We start from the raw sequence: 22386 nt of genomic DNA, 5'->3' as shown, positions 1-22386 counted from the left end.
TGATCCTTGTGGGTCCCTTCCAGCTCAGCATATTCTCTCATTCTGTGTTTGTTTGGGTTTGGTTTGGTTGTGTTTGGTCTTTTTCTCCCCTTTTGAATTGCCTTTCCTCTGACCCATGAGCTTTTTCTTCATTGTCTTGGGCCTTGCTGGGCACCTGATGGCAAGACAAGTTTATCCAACTCAGTCATCTTGACCACATTTTTGGTCCAAGTCACCATTAACTAGACGAGGTTTCTCACAGAATCGCTGCAACTTGGCCTCATCCACAAAGGAGTGGAAAGTGCATTTCCTCCCATCATCCAGAGACATAATAAAGATGTTCCATAGGAATGGTCAAGGGCTGGTCCCTGATGGATGTCACCTGGGAGTTGCTGCCAAGAGGAATTTGTGCCATGACTTTTGACCCTCATCAATTTCAATTTCCCACCCACCACATTTCACTTGTCCAGTCCAGCTCTCACCAGTCTGGCTCTAAGGAGACCACAGGAGACCATGTCAAAGGCCTTGATAAAGTCTGGCACACAACATTCCCTTCTTTTCCCTCCCACAGGGGTTCTGCAATCCCTTCCTTGTCCTTCCCATGCCTGGCAATGGCTGCAGCAGGACTTGCCCTCTCCCCTTCCCTGCTGAGCCTGAGCAGTGTGGAACTCTGCCAACCCTCCTTGCTGCCCTGTTTGCAGACTGGTTCCATGTCTGTCTTTGCCAAGGCCCCAGGAAGCTCTGGGGTGGCTCTGGCCTTTCCAAGGGTTTGGGAGAGGTCTCCCAGTGACACTGCTCAGCCTTCTCAATATCCCTGACACCAAAACCTTTCTATTACCCCACAGTTCCAGTTTAGTGCTCAGGACACAACACATATTCTCATGGTTCTTCAGGAGAAAATTAGAAGTGGTTTCATTAGAGAGGTCAACTGGTGGAGCAGCCCAGTCTGGTCTGGCCCCACAGCAGTGCCCAGCCCAGGGTGCTGCAGAGCTCTGGGCACTCCCCCCACAGCCCAGCCCCTCTGAAGGGCACAGCAGCTCCTGGGGCACAGAGAGGAGTCTCAGCATCCCCATCAGCTCAGGGGCTGGACACTCAGCATGGCAGGAGGAAATGGAGGTCAGGGAAACTGCAGGAGCCCTGGTGTCACCTCCAGGAGATGCCCAGCACAGCCTGACTGTGCCCCTCAGTGCCAGCCCCTCTGCCCAGCCCAGCACAGAGTCCTGGCCCAGGGACAGAGCAGCCTGTCCCCAGGGGGGCTGCAGAAAGAGGTGTCTCTGTGTCAGGGATTCCTCTCTGCAGGCCCAGAAATGCTGCCTTGCTCTTCTGCAGGGACATCCCTTTGCCCAGGTCAGTGTGTCCAGGCTGCCTTGGCCAGTTGCAGATCCCAGCCTGGGATCCCTGCAGGGCCCTGAGCTGGAGGTGCTGCTCTGCACAGGGAGGGGCTGTGGCACCCTGGGCTGAGCCTGCACTGGCCATGCTGGTCAGGGTGGGGAGCAGACCCAGCAGGATGGGGATCACTCCTCTCCACCCTCTGCCATAGTCCTGGAAGGCTCAGTAGCCAAGAACAAGGCTGGGCAGGACCATGGGCTGTTTCCAATGGCACAAAGGGCAGGGCAGGGCTCCACTCCATGCAGCCTGTGGGCTGGAGAGTTCTTCAGGACACCCTCCTGGAAAGCCACCCCTGGCTCTGGTACAGCCCTCCCTGAGCTGGGGAGGCACAAGGGGAGTTCACTGTGGGTCAGACGAGTCACTGGCCAGAGTCCTTTCTCTGTTCCTGCTGCATCCCCTGGGGTTGCAGAACTCTCCTTTACCAGTTCACAGGGACATTTAGTACTTGATCTCTGGTAACTCCACCCTGGGCAAGATTCTGCTCCAGGGCTCCATTCCCTGCTGACTGTCTGGGACAGGCTGTCCCTGCAGATCCTCTGTGCTCTGCTGCACTTCCTGAGTTCCTACAGACAAGTCCTCACCTCCATCAGAGCCCTCACAAGCTGCAGAGCCCCGGGCAGGTGACTTGGAGACCCTTTGCCACTGGCCACCAGCACAGAACATCTGAACCAGCCCTCAGTCCCTCAAGTACCCCAGTGAGTCGCTTCTCTCACTCAGGGACTGAATGGGGAAACAAGCAAAGCAATGAGACTTTGCAGAGTCTATTCCTTGGCCTTGTTCTTTACACCAACCTTTCAGAAAGAACAAAGTCTTCAGGAACTGCCCAGGGGGATCCCCTTTCCTGATGGAAATGATGTTAAGGAGCCCAGCTCTGTGCCAGCAGTGCCCAGGGCCTGTCCCTGCCCATGGTCACAGGACTGACACAGCAGTGACTGAGCTGCCAGAGCACTCAGGCCTTGGGCAAGGAGCAGAAAGGAGAGGGAGGCAGTGGAAAAAGAGCATCTCTGAATAGCCCAAGAGCTGCTGCTCCCTGGCAGTGCTTCTGTACCAGGACTCTTTACCCCTTCTCCTCTACACACAGGCACTGCCCTCCAGCCTCAGGGAAGTTCTTGGAGAGAGAATATAGAAAAAAACTGCAGTCCTTTATTATACTCAGAGATTGTGATTCCTCATGTACAGAATAACAAAGGCAGGATGTCTGACAAAGGAGTTGCTACAGCAACTTTTATTTTGTTTAAATGCACACAGAGAATGATTCCTCATTTACACAACTGTGGGTCAAAATAAAGAGGTAGAGAGTGAATAAGTTACAGGATGAAGAATAAATTTCTGTGTTAACAACATTTATAAAGGAAATAATGTTGGACCCCCCCACCGCCACTCTCAAAAGATTTAGAAGGCAGGCTGAGCCAGTAAAGAGTTACACAATGAGTGTTCTGCACAAGAAAAGAGGCAGATTGTTACTCCTCAAAAGCATCCAGTCATCATTTTCCTAATGGCATCCTTGAGCTCCTGGTTCCTGAGGCTGTAGATGAGAGGGTTCAGTGATGGAGGCACCACTGAGTACAGAACTGACACTACCAGGTCTAGTCTTGGGGAGGAGATGGAGGGGGGCTTCAGGTGGGAAAATGTGGCAGTGTTGACAAAGAGGGAGACCACAGCCAGGTGAGGGAGGCACGTGGAAAAGGTTTTGTGCCGTCCCTGCTGAGAGGGGATCCTCAGCACAGTCCTGAAGATCTGCACATAGGAGAAAACAATGAAAAGAAAAGCAGCAAGTGCTAAACAGGCAGTAACCCCAATGAGCCCAATTTCCCTGAGGTAGCCTGAGTGTGAGCAGGAGAGCTTGAGGATGTGTGGGAGTTCACAGAAGAACTGGCCCAGGGCATTGCCCTGGCACAGGGGCAGGGAAAATGTATTGGCTGTGTGCAGCAGAGCATTGAGGAACCCAGTGGCCCAGGCAGCTGCTGCCATGTGGGCACAAGCTCTGCTGCCCAGGAGGGTCCCGTAGTGCAGGGGTTTGCAGATGGCAACGTAGCGGTCGTAGCACATGACAGTGAGGAGGGAAAACTCTGTTGAGATGAAGAACAGAAAGAAAAAGGCCTGTGCAGCACATCCCATGTAGGAGATGGTTGTGGTGTCATGGAGGGAGTTGTGCATGGCTTTGGGGACAGTGGTGCAGATGCAGCCCAGGTCTGTGAGGGAGAGGTTGAGCAGGAAGAAGCCCATGGGGGTGTGCAGGTGGTGGTCACAGGCTACGGCGCTGAGGATGAGGCCGTTGGCCAGGAGGGCAGCCAGGGAGATGGCCAGGAAGAGCCAGAAGTGCAGGAGCTGCAGCTCCCGCCTGTCTGCCAATGCCAGGAGGAGGAACTGGGCCATGGAGCTGCTGTTGCACATTTGCTGCTTCCCAGCACAGGGATGCTGTTCAGAAACAGGATAGGACAGGTAGAAGTTAAGACAGACTCCTCTAAGCAAAGCCACTTTATTTCTCATAGAAATCCCCTGAACTGAAAGGCTTTTCCTTTCCCTTGTTTGTGGTGGCTGAGGGTGCTGTGAGGAACAGGAGCTCTGCCCATGTGCTGCCAAGGGCTCAGTTTTCCCCTTCTCCAGTGGGGACATGGATTCTCCAGTTCTGCCACAGCATCAAACACTCCCAAGGGATGTCAGGCACTATTCACCTTTAAGGGGAAAGTTCAGTCTCCACTCTCAAGACGTGGAAAGGCTTAGCATGTTTCTTAAATCATGTTGTCTGTGTTTATTATTTTTGATGGTTGCATCTGGTACCTGTTCTTGTTAGGAGTACAAATCATCATTTTTATGATGCCAAATATAACAAGACTTTAAACAAGAGAGGACAAACAGCTCAGCTCTCTGTAGCTCAGTGAAGAGCCAGGAGAGCTGCAGTGTCCCTCCATCTGTTCCCATCTGCCCTGTGCTTTCCCTCGTGCTGCCTGAACATAACTTCACATGCAAATTAAATTTTAATAAACACAAATACCTACAGTCTGATGAGTGCAGGGCAGCACTGTTTAAAAGGGCAGCTTTGGTAAATGTTCTCTGTTCCAGCCCAACAATGCAGCATTGCCCAGGGGAATCTCTGGCTGTGCAGGCTCTGATGGCAACGTCAGAGCAACCCTGAGGGGACTGGAACAGTGACCCAGAGCTACATGTAAGGCACAGGTGTGGGGATTTCTGATACTGCCTGGTCTCTTCTCCTCCAAGAGGAATAGATTTGCAGTTTCAGTGCCTCCTCCTGAACTGTGATATTAATATTTATGACCAATTTTCCACTTAGAAAACACATATTTGAAGATGGAAAGAACAGGACCCTTCACTTTGAGGTATCCCATGACTTGCTGTGCTTTCTTAAAAGCCTTTTGAGAAATGTTCTGTGATGAACTGGAGATATGAGCAGCCCTCACAACCTGTAGCCTACTCTAAACAGGTGAAGAGCCTTTCCCTGCCCTCCCAGGGGTTGCTCCTTGCCCACAGCCCTTGTGCCCCAGCCCTGGGAGCAGCTCCCCGGGCCGGCTGAGAGCTGCCCCTGGCAGGCAGCAGAGTCCCTGCCCAAAACAGCCCCTGCTCCCTCATCCCATCAGCTGGGGCTGGGCCAGCTTTAGGAGATACCTCCAGGAGCTGCCCCTGCACTGCCCTGCAGCCACAGACTCACCATGTGCAGCCCTGCCAAGGTTCCTCCTGCAGGGAGCTCTCAGCCATCCTGCCAGTGCTGAGCCCCTTGAAGCTCTGTCTGTGCCCTGCTGGTGTCCCTGAGCTGGCCTGGCAGTGCCCTCAGCCCTGCTGGGCTGTGCAGAGGAGCTGCTCACCAGCAGAGCTGTCTCTTTGAAGCTCTTCTTGCTTGCCAGGAGCTCCCTGTGTGCCAGGAGCCCGGCCCAGCTCAGCAGCACAGCAACAGCCCTCAGGGGCTCATTTCATGACCCTCAGGGGAGTTAATGTTGTTTACATGAGACTCAGGCCCTGAGAGGAAGTTCAAACAACTTTTCAGAAAGTCAAAGTAAGATTGAAACACTGAAGTTTCCTGTAGTGCTAATGAGTCTCACTGAGGGACACAACTGAGAACGTGTCCCCAGGTTCCAGTTAGAGCAGAAATCTGCAGACAGTGATGCCAAGGATGGACAAGCAAGGGAAAGGTGGCTCTGATGCTGAAGAAACCTTGACTTGTTTCCTTAATCCAAAGGGCCAAGCCCTGACCCCCAACCCCTGGGAAGGCAGATCCTGTCCCTGCCTCATTCCTCAGGGCTCTTCCTGGGGCACTGGGATGTGGGATGTGCAATGCCAAGGGCAGGCCCATGGGGTGGCACCTGCCAGGCTGCTGAGCAGGGACAAGGAGGCCATGAGGCCCCAGGGCTGCAAGGGGCACTCCCCTCCTCCTGGCATCAGGGGCACAGACAGCAGCCCTGGCCAAAGGCCTGCAGAAGGTGGCTCTGGCAGGGCCTTTCAGCTTCTCCCCCTCCCTGTCTCCTCTCCAGCCCAGGCTGTCCTACGGTGTCCATGCCCTGCCCCTTTCCCTGCAGGCTGTCATCATCCCCCCGGCTGCCCCACCTGGCTGGCACCTTCCTGCACTGACATCTCTGCGTCCTCCCTGGCTCTTCCTGCACACACAAAGCCTTGGCCTCATCCAGGCTCCTCCTGGGTGATGTGTTGCAGCACAGCACTGTCCTTGGAGGGAAATTCCTTTCTCCTCCTGCCAGCCTGGACCTCCCCGGCTGCACTTGGCATTAATTCTTTCTTTCTCGTGCTGTTTTCTGCTACAACAAAAGCATCCACCCTCTCTGAAGCGACTCTTCAAGCACTCCCAGGGTTCTTCTCTGCTGTCCTCTGTCTGCACACCACTGAACCCACCACTCCTTTGCCCCTGCAGAGTGGTCATATGTTTGAGACATCCAAACCCCTTCCTGGGACATCTCTGAGCACTCTGCAAGGTGTCTGCAGATGAAAACATGGTCTAAGATAGTCACAGGGATACGTTTTACCAAGGCCTGTAGTGGCAGAACATGGGGAAATGGCTTTGAACTGAAATAGGGGAGCTTTCTATTGGATAAAATGAAGAAATACTTACCAGTGGGGCTGGCAAGAACTGCAACAGAAGAGGATGTCCCATCCCTGGGTTTGTCCAACATCAGAAACTTTGAGCAGCCAAGGGACTTGGACCACATGAGCTTTTATGTCCCTTCCAGCCAAACCATTCTTGATTCTTTGTGTCCCAAACTCCTTCTCCAAAGAATTTCTATTGCTAGGACAAGAATTACCATGTTTCTGGAGAAACCATTGTAAAACCAAAAGGTAAAAAATCAGTCCAAATAAAGTTCCAACATCTCTGTGTGAGAGTTTCATCAAATGGTTCAATGGCAGAGCCTCCCAGCATGACCTTGCCAGTTGAAGATGGGGGATTCTGTCTGGGGTCTGATACTTATGGTGGGCAACAAGAAAGCACATTTGGGGACTGTGCCAGACTTGTCATGGGATCTCTAGAGAAGAACCAAAGGAAGGGAAATGGCGGGATCACAGTGGTTTGTGAAGGAACAGGTGTGAGAAAAGAGAGAGAAAATGGATGAAAAGGCTGGTCATGGTAAACAAGAGGATTCTCAAGACACTTCCCAGGCCATGCCCTGACACTGATCTCCACAGCCTGTCCTGTTTTCCTATTAACTCCATGGCCAAGAAGTTTCTGTGGGGAGGGACCTCTCTGCTCTTGGCACAGATTGTGGCCCAAGTTCCAGTCACTGCAGTGGGACCCACAAATAGTCAGGTCTTGTGTTCTTTGGGGGGCCCAGACTGGTGTGTGTGTCTGTGTTTTGGAAACACAAAACAGCGAAGAAAATGCAAAGCTCAACCCGCGATGGGGCCCGTGGGGATCAGAACAGACGCAAAAATCAGATGAAAGTCCTGTAGTGTGTTGTAGTAGGTTAGCCTAGGCCTTCCTGGTAACCAGGAAGGAACTAGGGAAGTAACCAAGGAAGTATTCCACCCTATTCCTTTAAGTAAACAGACATATAAATATGAGGGGAGGAGAGACTGAGGCTCTTTTCTCTTCCGGCGAGGTTTGGGACAGCAGAGTCCTGCGGCCGATCCTGCTCGTGTGGGGGAGGCCTGGTGAGGCCTGGTTGGGCCTGCGGGGCCTGTCGTTTGGTTCCAATTCAGGAAGTGGTCTGATGGCATGACGTAATTCTGTTTTCCCAAGGGAAGTACTGAGATTTAGTTTTAACTAGTTCTTTATAGATTGTGTATATCTGGTTTTGTCTTCTTTTTGTCCCTTTTCCCTTTTTCCTTTCCCTTCAGGGGTTGTTTGGGGTTCCTTTTTATATGTACATAGTATTTTAACTGTATATAACTATGATATATGTAAATATATATATATATATTGATATAATTCGGTTGGGTTCAGGTTTTTTTCAGTTTCTATAGCTTTTTTCCTTTGCCCAAAAGGGAAGGGAGAGGGGAGTTTTTCACTACAGTCTTGGGGGCTTGGCGGGGAGCCAGGTCCAAACTCCAACACATGTGTTGACACAGCATCAGGAGGAAACGTGGAGCGGGGTGGAAGCTGCGTGGTCTCGTTCTTCTCCTTAATACCCAGAGGTGTTTTGTAAAACTCAAGTGCACCTCCTACCAGGAAATATTCTGTACAATGTGCCCACAAAAGAAATGGAAGGTTGGACCACAGTCTCACCCACAGCACTTTGCACAGTCCTGGTTAATAAGGTATAAAATGTACCCTAACTTTGTCCCTAAGTGGGGGATGAGAATTGGACCCAGCATGTGCAGGGAGAGATGGAGGGGTTTGTCCCCCTGGCCCTGCCCAGAAGGGACACCTTTCAGGAAGGGTTGTGGCCTTGGCTGTGCTGAGGGTTGCCCCGGGCAATGCAGCTTGGGATTGCAGTGGCACTGTCAGGGCTCTGCAGAGCTCCTGGCAGTTCCTGCCTTTGTCCCCAGCAATGCCAGAGACCTGCAGGGGTTGCAGTCAATCCCTTGTGCTCTTTGGGACCCCGACTGGCTCTGCTGAATGTCAGCAGGCCTGGAGTTCCCAGACTGTTCCTGCATCCAGGGTCGGGCCTGCAGTGACGTTTGTGCAGCATTCAATTGGGGCAGTGGCAGGATGGCCATGGATCCATTCCTGCACAAACACAATGGGGCTCCATCCCAGGCAGGGAGAGAATGGGCCCCCAAATGTTGGAAGGATAAGAAGCAGGGAGTTTTGGCACTGTGGAACCCCATGGAACAAAAGGAACGCTGACACACGGTGGAACCTCCTGGAATCAAGGGGACATTGTGACCCTGCAGCACCTCATGGAACCAAAGGGAGTCTGGGAGGTGGCAGGGCCTGATGGAAACAAAGGAACCTCCTGGGAACAAAGGGACCCTGGACAGTGCCAAAAGTCAGGGAGACAAGGGAACCCCAGGACACTGTAAAATTTCATAGAATAAAAAGGACCCAGGTACTTTAATGAACATCAGAGAATCTAGGGCCCACTGTTGCACTGCAGAACCTCATGGAATCAAGGCTCCTTAGGGATGCTGCAGGGCCTTAGGGAACCTAAGGGACCCTGGGACACTCTGCAACCTCATGGAATCAAGTATCCACTGTGAGTCTGCAGGGCCTTACGAAGCCAAAAGAAACCTTGTACACTGTGGAACCTCATGGAATCAAGGGACCACCGTGATCTTGCAGGTCCTCTTGGAACCAAAGGAATTCTGGGATTCTGCGGAATCTCATGGAATCAGGGGGCCATTGTGACACTGCAGGGCCTCATGGAATCAAAGGTCCATTGGGACAGTCTAGGGCCTCAGGGAAGCTAAGGAATCCCGGGACACTGTGGAACCTTATGGAACGATTGGTCATTTGTGACTCTGTACAGTCTCATGCAACTGAGGGGCTGTCTTTGCTTAAAGACAAAAATTGGGGTGGAAACTCCAATGAAATTAATCCCTCCCTTTTTATTTCTTACCAACAGAGAGAAAAAACTCTTAAAATTAAGAGTTTACTAACAAGGAAATAGCAGCAACCACAAAGACACCAGGAACAGCTGACCCACAAGGAGGGGAATTCTTCACCCACCTGACACCCCTGGAACAAAGGGGAAAAATGGTGGAGGGTCCTGCCTGATAACCACCCCCCTGTGGCCCAGCAAGCCAAAGAAACTCTGGGAAATGGGGGCACAAGCAGAAGCACGTTCCTGGGCTCAGGGTCACTCTGGGGCTCTACCCGGCCGTGGTGCTGAGCGAGCTCAGCGCTCGGGGCGGCAGCAGCAGGGCCCCGGGCAGGACGGCGCCGTGGGGACTCTCCAGGCACCACCCCCGGGGTCCAGGGAGGAGAAAAAGTTCCTTTTGCTGCCTGGCATTTTCCTTCTTTCTTCCCCTCCCTGCCCAGCCCCAGCGTGGGGCAGGCATTCCTTCTTAAAGAGACAGTCCCTCCAAAACAATGGAAAAACGGCCTAAAATACTAAAACTCCTGAAACCATGACATTTTCCATCTCTGTATTCTATTCCCTTTTTCATCATGCAACCTCCCAGGGATCCTTTGGTTCCATGAGGCCCTGCAGTGTCACAATGGCCCCTTGATTCCTTTGTGCCACTGGTAACACCCCATAATCCAGCACAGCCTGTGGGGCTGTTGGTCATGGCCAGACAAGTGATGTCTGTCTGGAAAGAGGCACAGCTTTAATACTTTTACATTTAAATAATATTGAAGCACATTTTCATTACTGGGTCATTGGAGTACTTTTAAGAAATGGCAAAGTTTTCCCACCATGGCAGAACAAGAATTTCCTGGACGTGTACTGATGGCAGGAGAAGAAATACTGATCTGCCCCTCTACGTGTAGTACCACTATTCCATCTATAACTTCATCTCCCTCTCTCTTCAGGTGTTTCCACCTCTCCTGTTTAAATAGTCATGTCTGAGGACATCTCTTCAGCAGACTTGCTGGATGTGTGTCCTTCCTGTTGCTCCCTGGTTTCCTCCTCCAGTTGCTCTCTGCTCATTCAGTGCTTCTCAATTACAATGGTTTCATGCTTTGAGCTTCAGGGAGCTGCCCAATCTTTCAGATAATTAAATAGCACGAGTCAACATCTTAACTGTGTTTATGGCTGGCTGTGTGTGTGTGGTGGGTTCCTCTGTCGGTTGGGAGTCCCCTGGGAGCCCCCCCTATACGCGGTTCAGTACCCAGGCATGGTCACAACAGGAGAGGGGAGAGAGAGTGGGGGAGCCTGCCGGCACTTGCTGCACACCCATGGAGGAGGAGAGAGCAGCTTTGGAGCCCACAGAGGCTTTTACGGTCCAGGTTTAGGGGGGAAGGGAAGGGGGAGGGGGGCTAAGGGGATTGGAAGGGGGGTACAGGGCAATTGGATTGGGGGAAGAGAGGGGAGGGGTATAGTGTGGGCCATGGGGTCCTCTGGTTGGCACAAGAGAGAGCGGGGTACTCCTGCAGGAAGTGTCACAGGTGAGCAGTGCACCTGGAGATACGTGGTAACTCAGTGAAGGAAGGATATGGTCAGGGGGGATAGTGGCGTTCCTTTAGAGTCATGGGGGTCCCAGCCCAGCTGGGGCCTTGAAAGGCACCCCAGCCTTGCATTAGTACGGGGGCCAGAACGGTTGGTCACTTTGTTTGTCTGCTTGTTTTTGGCTCACCTGTGGCTACTGCCCAGGTTCGGCATGTTCTGGATATATTTGCTTTGCTCTGTTACATCCTGATAGGGTGGGCAGGACAAAGGGTTGTTCCTGGGGATCTCCTTATGTTTGTATATAAATAGGTGATAGTAAAGTAGGAAATGAAAGACTTCCCAAACCCTTCTAACAGGAACATAGCCTGTGTGCCCCTGTGTGGTTACAAGCTATGCTGGCGATGGTACAGCCTTCGGTAGGGTCGCCCATGCCAGACAGGTCACAACAGCAGGGGCAGATACAATACATCCGTGGGCAGGATGAGCTCGTTAGCCTTCTGGCAGTCATCCTAGGAGAAGGACAACTCTAATCCCAAACCCGGGCAATGGAGCTCGTTTAGCCCTGTAAGGCCATCCATCCAAGAGAAGGTCACTCTAATCAAACCTACGTCCTGAGGACCTCGCTGCCACCGTCCAAGCTCGCTCGGCCCTGGCAGATGAACCTCAGGATTAAAGGGTGGGTTCAGTTCCGCGCAGACTGCATCTCACCTAAAAATCCATTGCACAGGCTTGAAGGCTTTACCCACATGCAAAAAGTCCTGTAGCGATGGGCGAGGGTCGAAACAGCAGGTGAAAGTGTAGCAGTTAGTTTGGATACATGTCCGGAATAAAGACAAGTGCCAGAAATATTCAAACACACAAAATATCTTTTATTACAGCGAGAATAAAAATAATAGTAATGAACTTAGCAAGAGGAATTAAAAACTAAAAAAGGATACAAAATAACTACCTTATCGGGTGGCATTAAAACAAATACTACAAACAGCATTTAATACAGTATTAACTAGTGAAAAGGGATACCAAAAAAGGATCTTAACACAATATTATGGATAACACGATATTGGTTAGTAAAGAGGGAAACTAAAGGAAAAATACTATAAACATAAAAGGGGAATCAAAGGAACACTAAAAGGATATTAAAAAGTTTGTTCTCTCAGTTGCTTCCTCTCAATAACCTGTGCTTACCCACACAGACAGGCCAGGGCTGTCAGGATCTGCAGCAGCTGGTCGGTGCCCGTGCTTAGCGGGCGTCCCCGCGGAGCAACACGGTCTCGGTGGCAGGATGAGGATCACTCAGCTCAGCAGCTCTGACACCCCATTTTATCAGTTCCACATTACACCACGTAGGGCCAGTACCCAGTATAAGGTGATGCCTGAAGGGCAGCCAAACCCCGCCTGATCATCACCTCATGGCAACAGTCTGTGCCTGCCCCACTTGTAGGGCAAGGGGCGAGCGATCCCTGCCCACATCCTCTTCCTCCCATCATCATCTTTCTCACCCCTATGTATGACCTCTACCACTGTGTTTCAAGGGTAGATGTATCTATCTTGCAATATGTAGCAAAACCAAGGAAGAACTCAGCTCTGATAATAGGGGATATCAAGCTGACTTGCTAAAAAGCACAATGGACCTTCCAATTAGCTCGTGCCATGAAGTTCCATTGTACCATACTCCAGCTGGTTTCACATCCTAATATGATCCCGTTCTCACGCCTCTATGCTCCATTGATCATCTAATTCAAAAGTCCCCCCCTTACAGCAGGGGCTGCAGGAGGGACAGGGGAAGCAGGGCCCATTGCTGCGGCTGGATTTGCTCCCCTGTAGCGAGCATATAAGGCCATCGTTATTTCCTTCCATGCAGCCCAGTTTTTAAATGCCTCCAACGCCTCCAGAACTCGCTTTTTTGATGAGTCCGTTTCCAATTCCTCGCCAAGATCGTATCTGATGGGTTCTGGTTGATGGAGGTGCCGGTTCATTTGTGATGATCCAATTTAAGAGCGCCAACGGTTTATTTTCTGCTACGTCTTTGTCCAGCGTTTTTAAGGACTGGCTGACAGCTTCAGCTTCTTCTTTAATTTCTGGGGAACACCTCCCCTCGTGGGTGGGAATACATCCCTCCCATCCTAATAGGTCACCTCTTGTTTGCCGAAGCCGGATTTTTCTTCTTTTGTCCTTTTTTGTCCTCTTTCCCTTTTTGTCCTGTTTCTGCAGAGGTGACTGATGCGCACGATTTGTCGAGGAGTTCTTCCTTTTTCCTTGGAATTCCATCAGGACAGATGCCATGGCAAGATGTCCCAAGGCCTTTGGTCTCTGGTTACCGACGCCTGTTGAATGTCCCGATCGGGGCGGCCATTTAGAGCATTTGTCTTGCACGAACCCAGTCGACACGGGGGTGCAGTAACCCAATGAGCTTTATTAAGATCAACACAAGCTTATACAGACACTTCAAACGGTGACATGGGACCTCCTCAAGCACTCCCATCCGAGCACTTCACTGCGCACGTGCGACAGAGACAGAAGGACTCTGAGTCCCAGGATGCCCTTTGGCATTCTGCCTGGAATATGAACTGCTACGGGATTGAGCCACTTTGAGGGGACACATTGATCCCGCTCGACTTTTGGGGTGCAGAGCTGGGAGAGACTGGAATGTTAATGGTCCACGGCTCCAACACTCTCCCGTTGCAGAAGCAGCGGGGGCTTTGCTGCCCAGGGGCAAAGGAACCACCCGGGGAAGGGGGGAGAACATCCACCCCTGGAAGGGACAGGCTGGGCTTGGAGCCAGAGAGAGGAAGTGTTATTTTTATGGTTTTAGATCACTATAGACAGGAGCCAAAACTGCCCCAAACCTACTCTACAGGGAAACAAAACTGATCTAAACTGAACCCTACATATAGATAGATAGAGAGATAGAGAGATAAACTAACTGCAATCTTCCCCAAGGGATCAGTTAACAAGACCCTGGGTCACCCTCACTGTCAGAGGGGTCGGGACAGGGGCTGGACACGGGTCACCAGGGGTGTGCCCAGCATGGATCACCTGGAACAAGGGTCACCAGGTCTGTATCCAACGTGGGTCCCTGTGGATCACCCAACGGGGTCCTTCAATGGCTGATGGAGTTGCAGCAGCAGCAGCAGTCGAAGCTCTTCCTGCAGTCGGGGCACTCGAGGCGCTTCTCTTACCGGTGGGTCTGTTGGTGTCTGGTCAAGGTAGAGCTCTGGGCAAAGCTCTTCCCACACTCCCCACACTTGTAGGGCCTCTCCCCGGTGTGGATGCGTCGGTGGGTGACAAGGGAGGAGTTCTGGCAGAAGCCCTTCCCGCAGTCGGTGCAGCGGAAGGGCCTCTCATCCGTGTGTGTCTGCTCATGCCTGAGGAGATTTGAGCTGGTCTGAAACCTCTTCCCACATTCCAAGCACTTGTGGGGCCGCTCCCCGGTGTGAATGCGCCAGTGGGTGACAAGGGCGGAGCTCTGCTTGAAGCCCTTCCCACAGTCGGTGCAGCGGAAGGGCCTCTCATCCGTGTGTGTCTGTTGGTGCAGGAGGAGATGTGAGCTGGTCTGAAATCTCTTCCCACATTCCAAGCATTTGTAGGGCCGTTCTCCAGTGTGGATGCGTTGGTGGACGAGGAGGCTGGAGCTCGTACTGAAGCTCTTCCCACACTCCTCACACGTGTAGGGCTGCTCTCTGGTGTGGATGCGCTGGTGGCTGCGGAGGGTGGAGATGTCACTGAAGCTCTTCCCACATTCCCCACATGTGTAGGGCCGTTCCCCAGTGTGGACACGACAGTGGTTGCGTAGGTTGGAGCTGCAGTTGAAGCTCTTCCCACATTCCCCACACGTGTAGGGCCGTTCCCCGGTGTGGATGTGCTGGTGGGTGAGGAGGGTGGAGCTGTCCCTGAAGTTCTTCCCACATTCCCCACACGTGTACAGCCATTCCCCAGTGTGGATGCGCTTGTGTCGGACTAGGTTGGAGCTGCACTTGAAGCTCTTCCCACATTCCCCACATGTGTAGGGCCGCTCCCCAGTGTGGATGTGTTTGTGGATGAGGAGGGTGGTGCTGGCCTTGAAGCTCTTCCCACATTCCAAGCACCTGAAGGGCTTCTCCCTGCTGGGAGGCTGCTCAGGGACCACCAGCTCAGAGTTCTGGCTCAAGCTCCGGCCACCTTCCCGGCACAGGCTGGCTCTTCCCTCCTCAGAGCACCCTGGGCTGGCTTTGGAGCCCCTCCTGCGGGGGGATCTCCGGCCCTTTTCCTCCCCGCTGCCTTCCTGTGCCGTGGAGTCCTTCAAAACGGCCTCTCCCACCAGGCTCTGCCGGGGGGATTTGTCCTCCGGGCTCTCCGTCCTCAGCTCGGGGCCTGGGGCAGGAAGCAAGAAGGACAGGGAGGGGATTTGCCTCCGGCCCACAGGGAAGGTCAAGGACATCCCCCCAACTCCGGCCCCGGCAGGACGGCGGCGCCAGCGGGGTTGTCCTGCAGCCGGGGCCATGCTCGGCTGACAGAGCCAGCACAACACCCGCCCAAAGGGACACTGACTGCCTCCTCACCTGCCTGGGGGGCCCAAGGCATCTTCCTCTTCCTCACAGCCTCCTTCATCTGCCCAAGCTTTGGGAAGGAGAAATCCTGATGGGGGGGGAAAACAAGGTCTGAGTGTGTTGGCTGGGGGGTTCCTCCTGCCCAAGTCCATCTCTAGAACACATCGGGCATCCTGTGTCCATAAAAACCTCCAAAACACCAAGATTCAGCCCAGAAAACCCAAACCATCGAGATTCAGCCAAAAAACTCCTCAGAAACAGTGAGATGAACCCCCCCTCAAACTGCAAAAAGTTAAGGTTCAGCCAGAAAATACTCCAAAATATGAAGACTTGGCCCAAAACTGTCTCCTAGAAGTTCCCCCTCTCTGTTCTCTTCCCTTTGGGGTTCAAGGGGTCTCTCCTGTCTGGGATGCTGGGGGTCCAACTCAAAAATGCTGGGAGTGTTGGGGGTCCCAGGGGTCCCTTCTCCTCTGACTCTCACCTTCGGGGTGCCACGTTCCCAGACATTCCCCCTCTCCAGGTTCTCCACTCTGTTGTCCCAGGGATCCCAGGGGTCCCCACTGTCCAGGTTTCCCCTTCTCCACGCCCCCCGTTTCAGGCTCCCAGGGGTCCCAGGGCTCCTCCCTCTCCGTGCTCCCCCCTCCAGGCTGCCGGGGGTCCCCCAGCTCTGACATCGCCCCGCTCTGCCCTCCACACTCGGCAGCTCCCAAGCTCCACACCCACCCCCGGCACTCCCGGGGGGCCCCAAACCCGCTGTGTCCCCCCCGCTGGCCCCGAGCTGACAATGGAGCCGGCGGGGCCTGACCCAGCAACACCAACCCCCATCGTGGGGGGGACCCACATCCCCCGCCCACCGCCAGGGCTCTGCCCCCAACCCAGCCCAGCCCCCCCAAAAAACACCTCCTGTCCACCCCCAAGAGCCTCCAACGGTGGAGCAAAAACAGCAACAGGAGAACAATTGCCTCCCACCCCGCAGGTGCCTGGGAAGGGGGAACTCGCCCCAAATATCCTGGGGGGAGCACAGGGGGTCGGGACATACTCAGGCTGCCAGCACAGATTTCCCGACAAAGTCTGCAGGGAGTCGAGCTCTGGAGAGCAGATTTTGCTCCATGGATGGGATTGCAGAGGCTCCCTCAGGTCCCCAGCAGGAATCAGCAACCAGGAATAGACACAAAAGGTCACCACAAAGATTTCTGGGGGAGTGTCCTGTAGGGAGGGGACAGTGTCACCCCACCAGGGCGGGGCTGGCAAGTGGGAGGCTGCTCCAGGGCTCTGCAAGAGGCCTCGTGCTCTGCTCGGCCCCACCACTGGCTGGTCCCAACACCCCCGGCTGCCCCCGGCCCTGGGCAGCTCTGCTGCCACAGGCTGTGCCCTCACCGTGGCCCTGCAATGGCCCTGCCTGTCCCTCACCCGGGGCCCTGCCCACATCCCTGTCCCTTGGCTCTCTCTCTGCCAGCTCAGTGTGGGGCACACGGGCTGGGGGTCCCTCCCAAGCCCCCCGGGCAGCCGGCGTTGGCTGGGGGGATGTGAGGGCTGGGCCTGCTCAGCACAGCCCCGGCCTCGTGCCCAGCGCCTCTTTCCTGCCCCACACAAGAGCTTCCCGGCCCCCCCAGGGCTCCCCTGCTGCTGCCTCTGCTCCTGGCCCTGCCTTTGCTGCTCCCTTGCCTGGGGCAGCGGCTGCAGGGGGGGATGGCAGCAGCTTCAGCTCCACGACACTTCCTGGGGGGAGCTCAGCCCGGGGGGACGGGCAGGGACCTGATGGGGATGGACAGGGGCCCAGCAGGGACAGCCAGGGCCTGCAGGGGAAGGCACAGGGACAACCTGGCCCCCCACACTGCCAGGGCTGTCTCTGCTCCTCCTTGCAGGCTCCGTGGCCAGGCACAGTTGGTGTTCCTGGGTGCCCACCATCTCAGCACTTGCAGCCGCTCAAATCAGCGCCCGCAGCTCTGCAGCAAAGCCCCAGCTCACCTGGCACACAGGGGATGGACACAGCACCTGCTCGGGGATGGGCACTCACAGCTTTGTGCCTTCCCCACCACGGGGCTCTCCTTCCTCAGCAGCACCTCTGCCTTGCACTTATTCTCAGCCTCACCTCAGGGACAGCTCTGGGCTCACCTCCGCGCCACTTCTCAGCCTCACCTCAGGGCCTGGGCTCAAGGACAGGAACCTGCAGGGAGGGGACATCAGGTGCAAGCTGAGGGCTGCCTGCCTGCACTGGCCTCTGGGCTTCTTTCTCCTTCTACAACCAGCCCAGAACTCAGCCTGCTTTGCTAACACCACACATGTACAGACTAACCTTGCAGATAGATATGGACAGACATCTCTATCCCCCTGGGGATGGAGCCTCAAGCATGTGCTGCCACAGGAATGGCAATCAGAGAATCACAGAATCAGCCACGTTGGAAAAGACCTCCGAGAACATCAAGCCCAACCCTGGATCCAACCCCGCTGTGCTTCCCAGACCATGGCACTGAGGCCACATCCACTCTCACCTTCAACACCTCCAGGGACGGGGACTCCACCCCCTCCCTGCCCAGCCCATTCCAAGGCCTCATTACTCTCTCAGCAAAAAACTCCTTCCCAATATCCAACCTAAACCTCCCCTGGCACAGATCCAGACCCAGCCCTCTTGTCCTACTGCTGCTTCCTGGCAGAACAGCCCCACCCCCACCTGGCTACACCCTCCTGGCAGGGACTTGCAGAGAGTCAGGAGGTCTCCCCTGAGCCTCCTCTTCTCCAGCCTCAACACCCCCAGCTCCCTCAGCCTCTCCTCACACCACTTGTGCTCCAGAGCCCTCCTGCCTTCCAGCACATCAATACACCCCCAACTTGGGGTCACCTGCACATTTGCTGATGAAATGCCTGGTTCTGCAGCAGCTGCAGATGCTCAAGGGGCAGCAGGACCAAGTCAGGGGCCTGGAGGGGCCTGGGGGGCTTTGGGGTGCGGGAGAGTCCTGGGGGAGCTGGGGAGGGGCTTTGGGGATTGGGGGGACAAACCAGGACAGACCAGGACAGACCAGTACCTCCTCACTGCTCCTCAGATCTCTCCTGGAGCTGGGCCACCTGAGACACCTGAGCCCCCCCAGTGCCCTCCCAGTACAGCCCAGTGCCCCCAGTACAGCCCACTGTGTTCCTGTCCCGGGGTGCCGGGGGATCCCTCTCTGGGGGGGTTGGGAGGGATTTGAAGGAAGAGCTGGGGGAGGTTTGGGGGGATCTGGAGGGGTTGGATGGGGATTTGGTGGGGCTTTGGGTGCATTTGGGGGAGTCAAAAGGGTCTTGTGGGCACTGGGGGGTCAAAGGGATCAGTGGGGGGAGGGGATTAAAGGAAAAAAAGGGGAGTTGGGGGACATTTGGTGGGGGGTTAATGGGGCCTAGAGGGGGAGAGGAGGGGCTTCCCTACAAGCAGGTCAGTCCTGAGACTCCCCTCATGTCCCCAAGACCCTTTTGGTGTTTCCAATTCCCCCCCTGACACCCCCAATTCCACTGTCCCCAAACCCCTCCCCACTGTCCCCAAACCCCATCCCTGATGTCCCCAATCTTCCATCTCACCCCAGGAGCCCCCCCTGGACCCTCTGACCACAAAAACGCCCCCCCCCCCCCCCCCACGCTCACAGAAAGGCCAAGGGCATCTGGGGACACACTGGGGACAGTTGGGGGGCTTTGGGGAGCACTGGGGGATTACTGGGGGGTACTGGGACACATTGGGGGGAACAAGGGGGCACTGGGAGGGACTGGGGGTTACAGAGAGACGCTGGGAGGGCACTGGGAGGGACTGAGGAGTTACTGGGGGAATTACCAGAACACACAGGGGGACACTGGCAGGTTACTGGGCCATACTGGGGGTTACTGGGTGCACACTGGAGCATTACTGGGCCATACTGGGGGGCAGTGGGAGGTCACTGGGACACACTGGGTGGTCACTGAGGGGGTTACTGGGCTGTACTGAGGATCACTGGGAGGTCACTGGGATATACTGGGGGCACTGGGATCCCCTTACCCAGATGTGCTACATCTCCCCCCTGCACTTTGGGGGGCAACCCCAGAACCCCTCCCCTGAGGACTGGGAGATCCTCTGAACCCCACTGCTGGGCTTTAGGGGCCCCCCGGGCCCCCCTGTGGGGTCTCTGTGTGCTGAGTTTTGGGGGTCTCTGGGGTTCAGGGCGGGCATTGGGATCCCCTTTCCCTGGGGTCGGTCCATCAACACAGAGACCCCATAAAATCCCCTCAGAACCCCTCAAATCCCCTCAGAAATCCACCTCTGGACCCATCGAAACCTCCTCAAGGACCCCACAAATCCCCTCAGAGACCTCATCCCCCCCCAAGACCCCCTAAACCCTCTCAGTGACCTGCAAAACCCAGCTGGAATCCCCAAGCATTTCAGGGACCTCAAAAACCCCCTCAGGGACCCTCAAAACCGTCTGGGACTCCTGAAATCCCACTAGAAACCCCCAAAACTGCTTCAAAGACCCCCCCCAAGGGCCCCCCCCAGGACCTCCCAGTTCCCTCGGAGACTCCAAAACTCCCTCAGGGATTCCCAAACCCATTCAGGGACCACCCACCCCCCCTTAAGTCCCCTCAGGACACTAAACCCCTTCAGAGACCCCCCAAAACCTCCTCAGGGACCCCCCAGGGACCCCAAAACCACACAACAGCAGAACAGCTTTCTGTAAAGGAAGAGAGCAAAGAATCTGAGAAGGAGGAGACCAAGGAAAAACTGAAGCAAAGCAATAAAATCATACTGGCCCTTGCAGTTTTTCTTTCACCTTTTTCTCACTTTTCCCTTTTTTAGGGTTCTTCTTTTCGTTGGGTGGTTTTGATTTTTTTTTCCGAGGGACTTTCTCGGAATCGAATCGAACATCCGGGTTCTTGGGAGGCCCCCGGGCCCCGCGGCCCCCGAGAGGGTTCCAAGGCCCCGCGCTCTGACCCTCGGGAACCCCCGAACCCCCCCGCCAAACCCTCCCGAGCCCTCCAGCCTTTCCACCCACAGCCGCGCTCCCCGCAGCCCCCGAGGGGATCCCCAGACCCCGCTCTCCCGCACCCCCCCAGCTCTCACAGCACAATGCGGGCCCCGCCGCCATCAACAATTCCCGGAAGTCGACACGGCGCTCTGCGCGCGCACCGCGCTTAAAGAACATCGCCGCAGCCAATCAGCGCGCGGCCACGCCCCCGCACGGCCACCCCCGCGCCTGCGCACTGCGCGGGGCACCACGGGAGTTGTAGTCCTTGCGGCGGGTCACAGCGGCCATTTGCACGTGCGGAGTGAGGATAATACGTTTTTCGGTTTTCTTCTTTTTCTCTCTTTTCTTTTTTTTCTTTTTTTTTCTTTCTTCCCCCCCCCCCCGTTTTTTCTTTCTCTTTTTCTTTTTTCCCTTTTTTCTTTTTTCTTTCTTTTTTATTATTTGTCTCATTTTTGCCTGTTTTTTCTGTCTTTTTTTCTTTTTTTCTCCTTTTTCTCTTTTTTCTTCCTTTTTGTCTTTGTATTTGCTTTTTTATTTTTATTCCTTTTACATTGTTTTTTATCAGTTGTATTTTCAAGGAAGATGTAAGCACATATCAAAACAATCTCCACGTACAAATCTTAAAACAACCGATAATCTGGCATTTTTCCAGGCTCTTGAGGATTCCCAAGATCACAAACACTGAGATGTGAAGGGTGCCCACACAAAAAACAGCTTTTCCTGTGTTTTTCCACGGGTAAAGCAAGTGTGGAAGGGGCACTTGGCACCAGGCAAGATGCTTTTACAGCCACTTTAAGCAGCCCAGAGTGGATCTGGCTGGCAAGTGGGATTATGCCCATGCTTTCAAGGAGGATTTCCACAGTACATTGAGGGGAAACACTGAGGGCCATTTCTTCATCTGCTGAAGGGATGAGAAGAGGGGGAGCAGGTGCTGTGGCCCCAGAGCTTCTCTCTGCTTTGGGGACACTTCTGTGTTTTCCTCTGTCCACTGAATTCCCAACAAAGAATCAAAAAGCTACAGGAACTCCAGTCTGGAGTGCTCAGGACATGTGGAAGCAGGGGAATTTTTCTTCCCAGCTGGGATTGAGAGTGCAATTTCACACTCCTTTGGAGAGCATTAACTAAGACAGCCCATTTCTGCCCAGGGATCTTCCAGGGGGAACTCAATCCGGGCTCTGGGCAGGTCCCTGCAGGGGCAGCAGCTTCCTCTGCACATTTGAGGGGATAAAGCTGCTCTAACCCTGCACTCCAACCACTCCACAGCAATTTAGGACCTCTGAGGACAGTTCCCCACTGTTTCCACCCCAGCAGAGACCTGAACACATCCCGTGGGCACTGTGTGACCACCCCTGGCATTAACACCCTGCAGGGATGAAGACACTGACTGTAAAGACACTTGTCTACCTGGAAACCTCCACTTTGTTTGCTACTATACAGCAATAACATTTTCTATTCATATTGCAGCGACAGACTTAACAAATAGAATTGCATATATTGTGCTTTAGACATTAAAATGCATTCCAAAGTCAGGCAATGCTAAACAATGAAAGTCTTAAACTCTCCCCCCCAAACCAGCCCCACTTTCTGGTTTCAGAACCAGCCCACTTCCTCACTCTCTTCACAAAGGGAGAAACTCTCCACTTCTGAAACAAAAATTCCCTCCCCAAAAGTGATCAGAAAGAGTCTACTTAGGCACTACTGCAAATGGAAGTTGTCTAATAACCATTCCTTCTGACTCAGGAAGGGGAGGAGGTGAAGAAAGTCACAAAAAATGTTTGGATTCCTTCCTCTTCTATGTGTTCTCTTCTCTATCTGATGCTCTGGGACATGTGCAGGGGGGTCAGCATCTCTTCAAAGATGGCTCCTTTCACATCAGAGCCCCTCAAATTGGCTTCCTGGAGGTCACAACCTGATAGGTCACAATTTGGAAGGGGAAAAGAAAAAGAAGTGTCAATGGAATGCACCCAGAACTCTGTTCAAAGCTTTACTGGAAGTCCATTTACCTGAACTCCATTGTACTCTGAAGCTGGAGAGCTCAGCCAAAAGCCACCAATCCCCCAAATTCCCAGCTGACTATAGGAG

At 54.1% G+C, this 22386-nt stretch overlaps 1 protein-coding gene and 1 long non-coding RNA gene across 2 annotated transcripts in view; one reads left to right on the top strand and one right to left on the bottom strand.

Annotated features, from left to right (window-relative positions):
* LOC135405712 (uncharacterized) overlaps window positions 1–22386 on the top strand; it is a 958894-nt gene that overhangs the window by 849717 nt on the left and 86791 nt on the right. The gene's annotated exons all lie outside the window — the stretch shown is intronic.
* LOC135405300 (zinc finger protein 664-like) lies at window positions 13805–15319 on the bottom strand. The gene has a single exon (XM_064639969.1). The coding sequence runs from the start codon at window positions 15298–15300 to the stop codon at window positions 13996–13998; it is 1305 nt and encodes a 434-aa protein (XP_064496039.1). The 5' UTR covers window positions 15301–15319; the 3' UTR covers window positions 13805–13995.

This window comes from Pseudopipra pipra, chromosome W, assembly GCF_036250125.1.
Source record: "Pseudopipra pipra isolate bDixPip1 chromosome W, bDixPip1.hap1, whole genome shotgun sequence".
Taxonomy (NCBI): domain Eukaryota; kingdom Metazoa; phylum Chordata; class Aves; order Passeriformes; family Pipridae; genus Pseudopipra; species Pseudopipra pipra.
This window is presented reverse-complemented; position numbering and strand designations above follow the sequence as displayed.

What these genes read in the sequence shown, in the direction of transcription:
- LOC135405300 (XM_064639969.1), bottom strand. Translation starts at nt 15,300, where the DNA reads ATGGCCCCGGCTGCAGGACAACCCCGCTGGCGCCGCCGTCCTGCCGGG.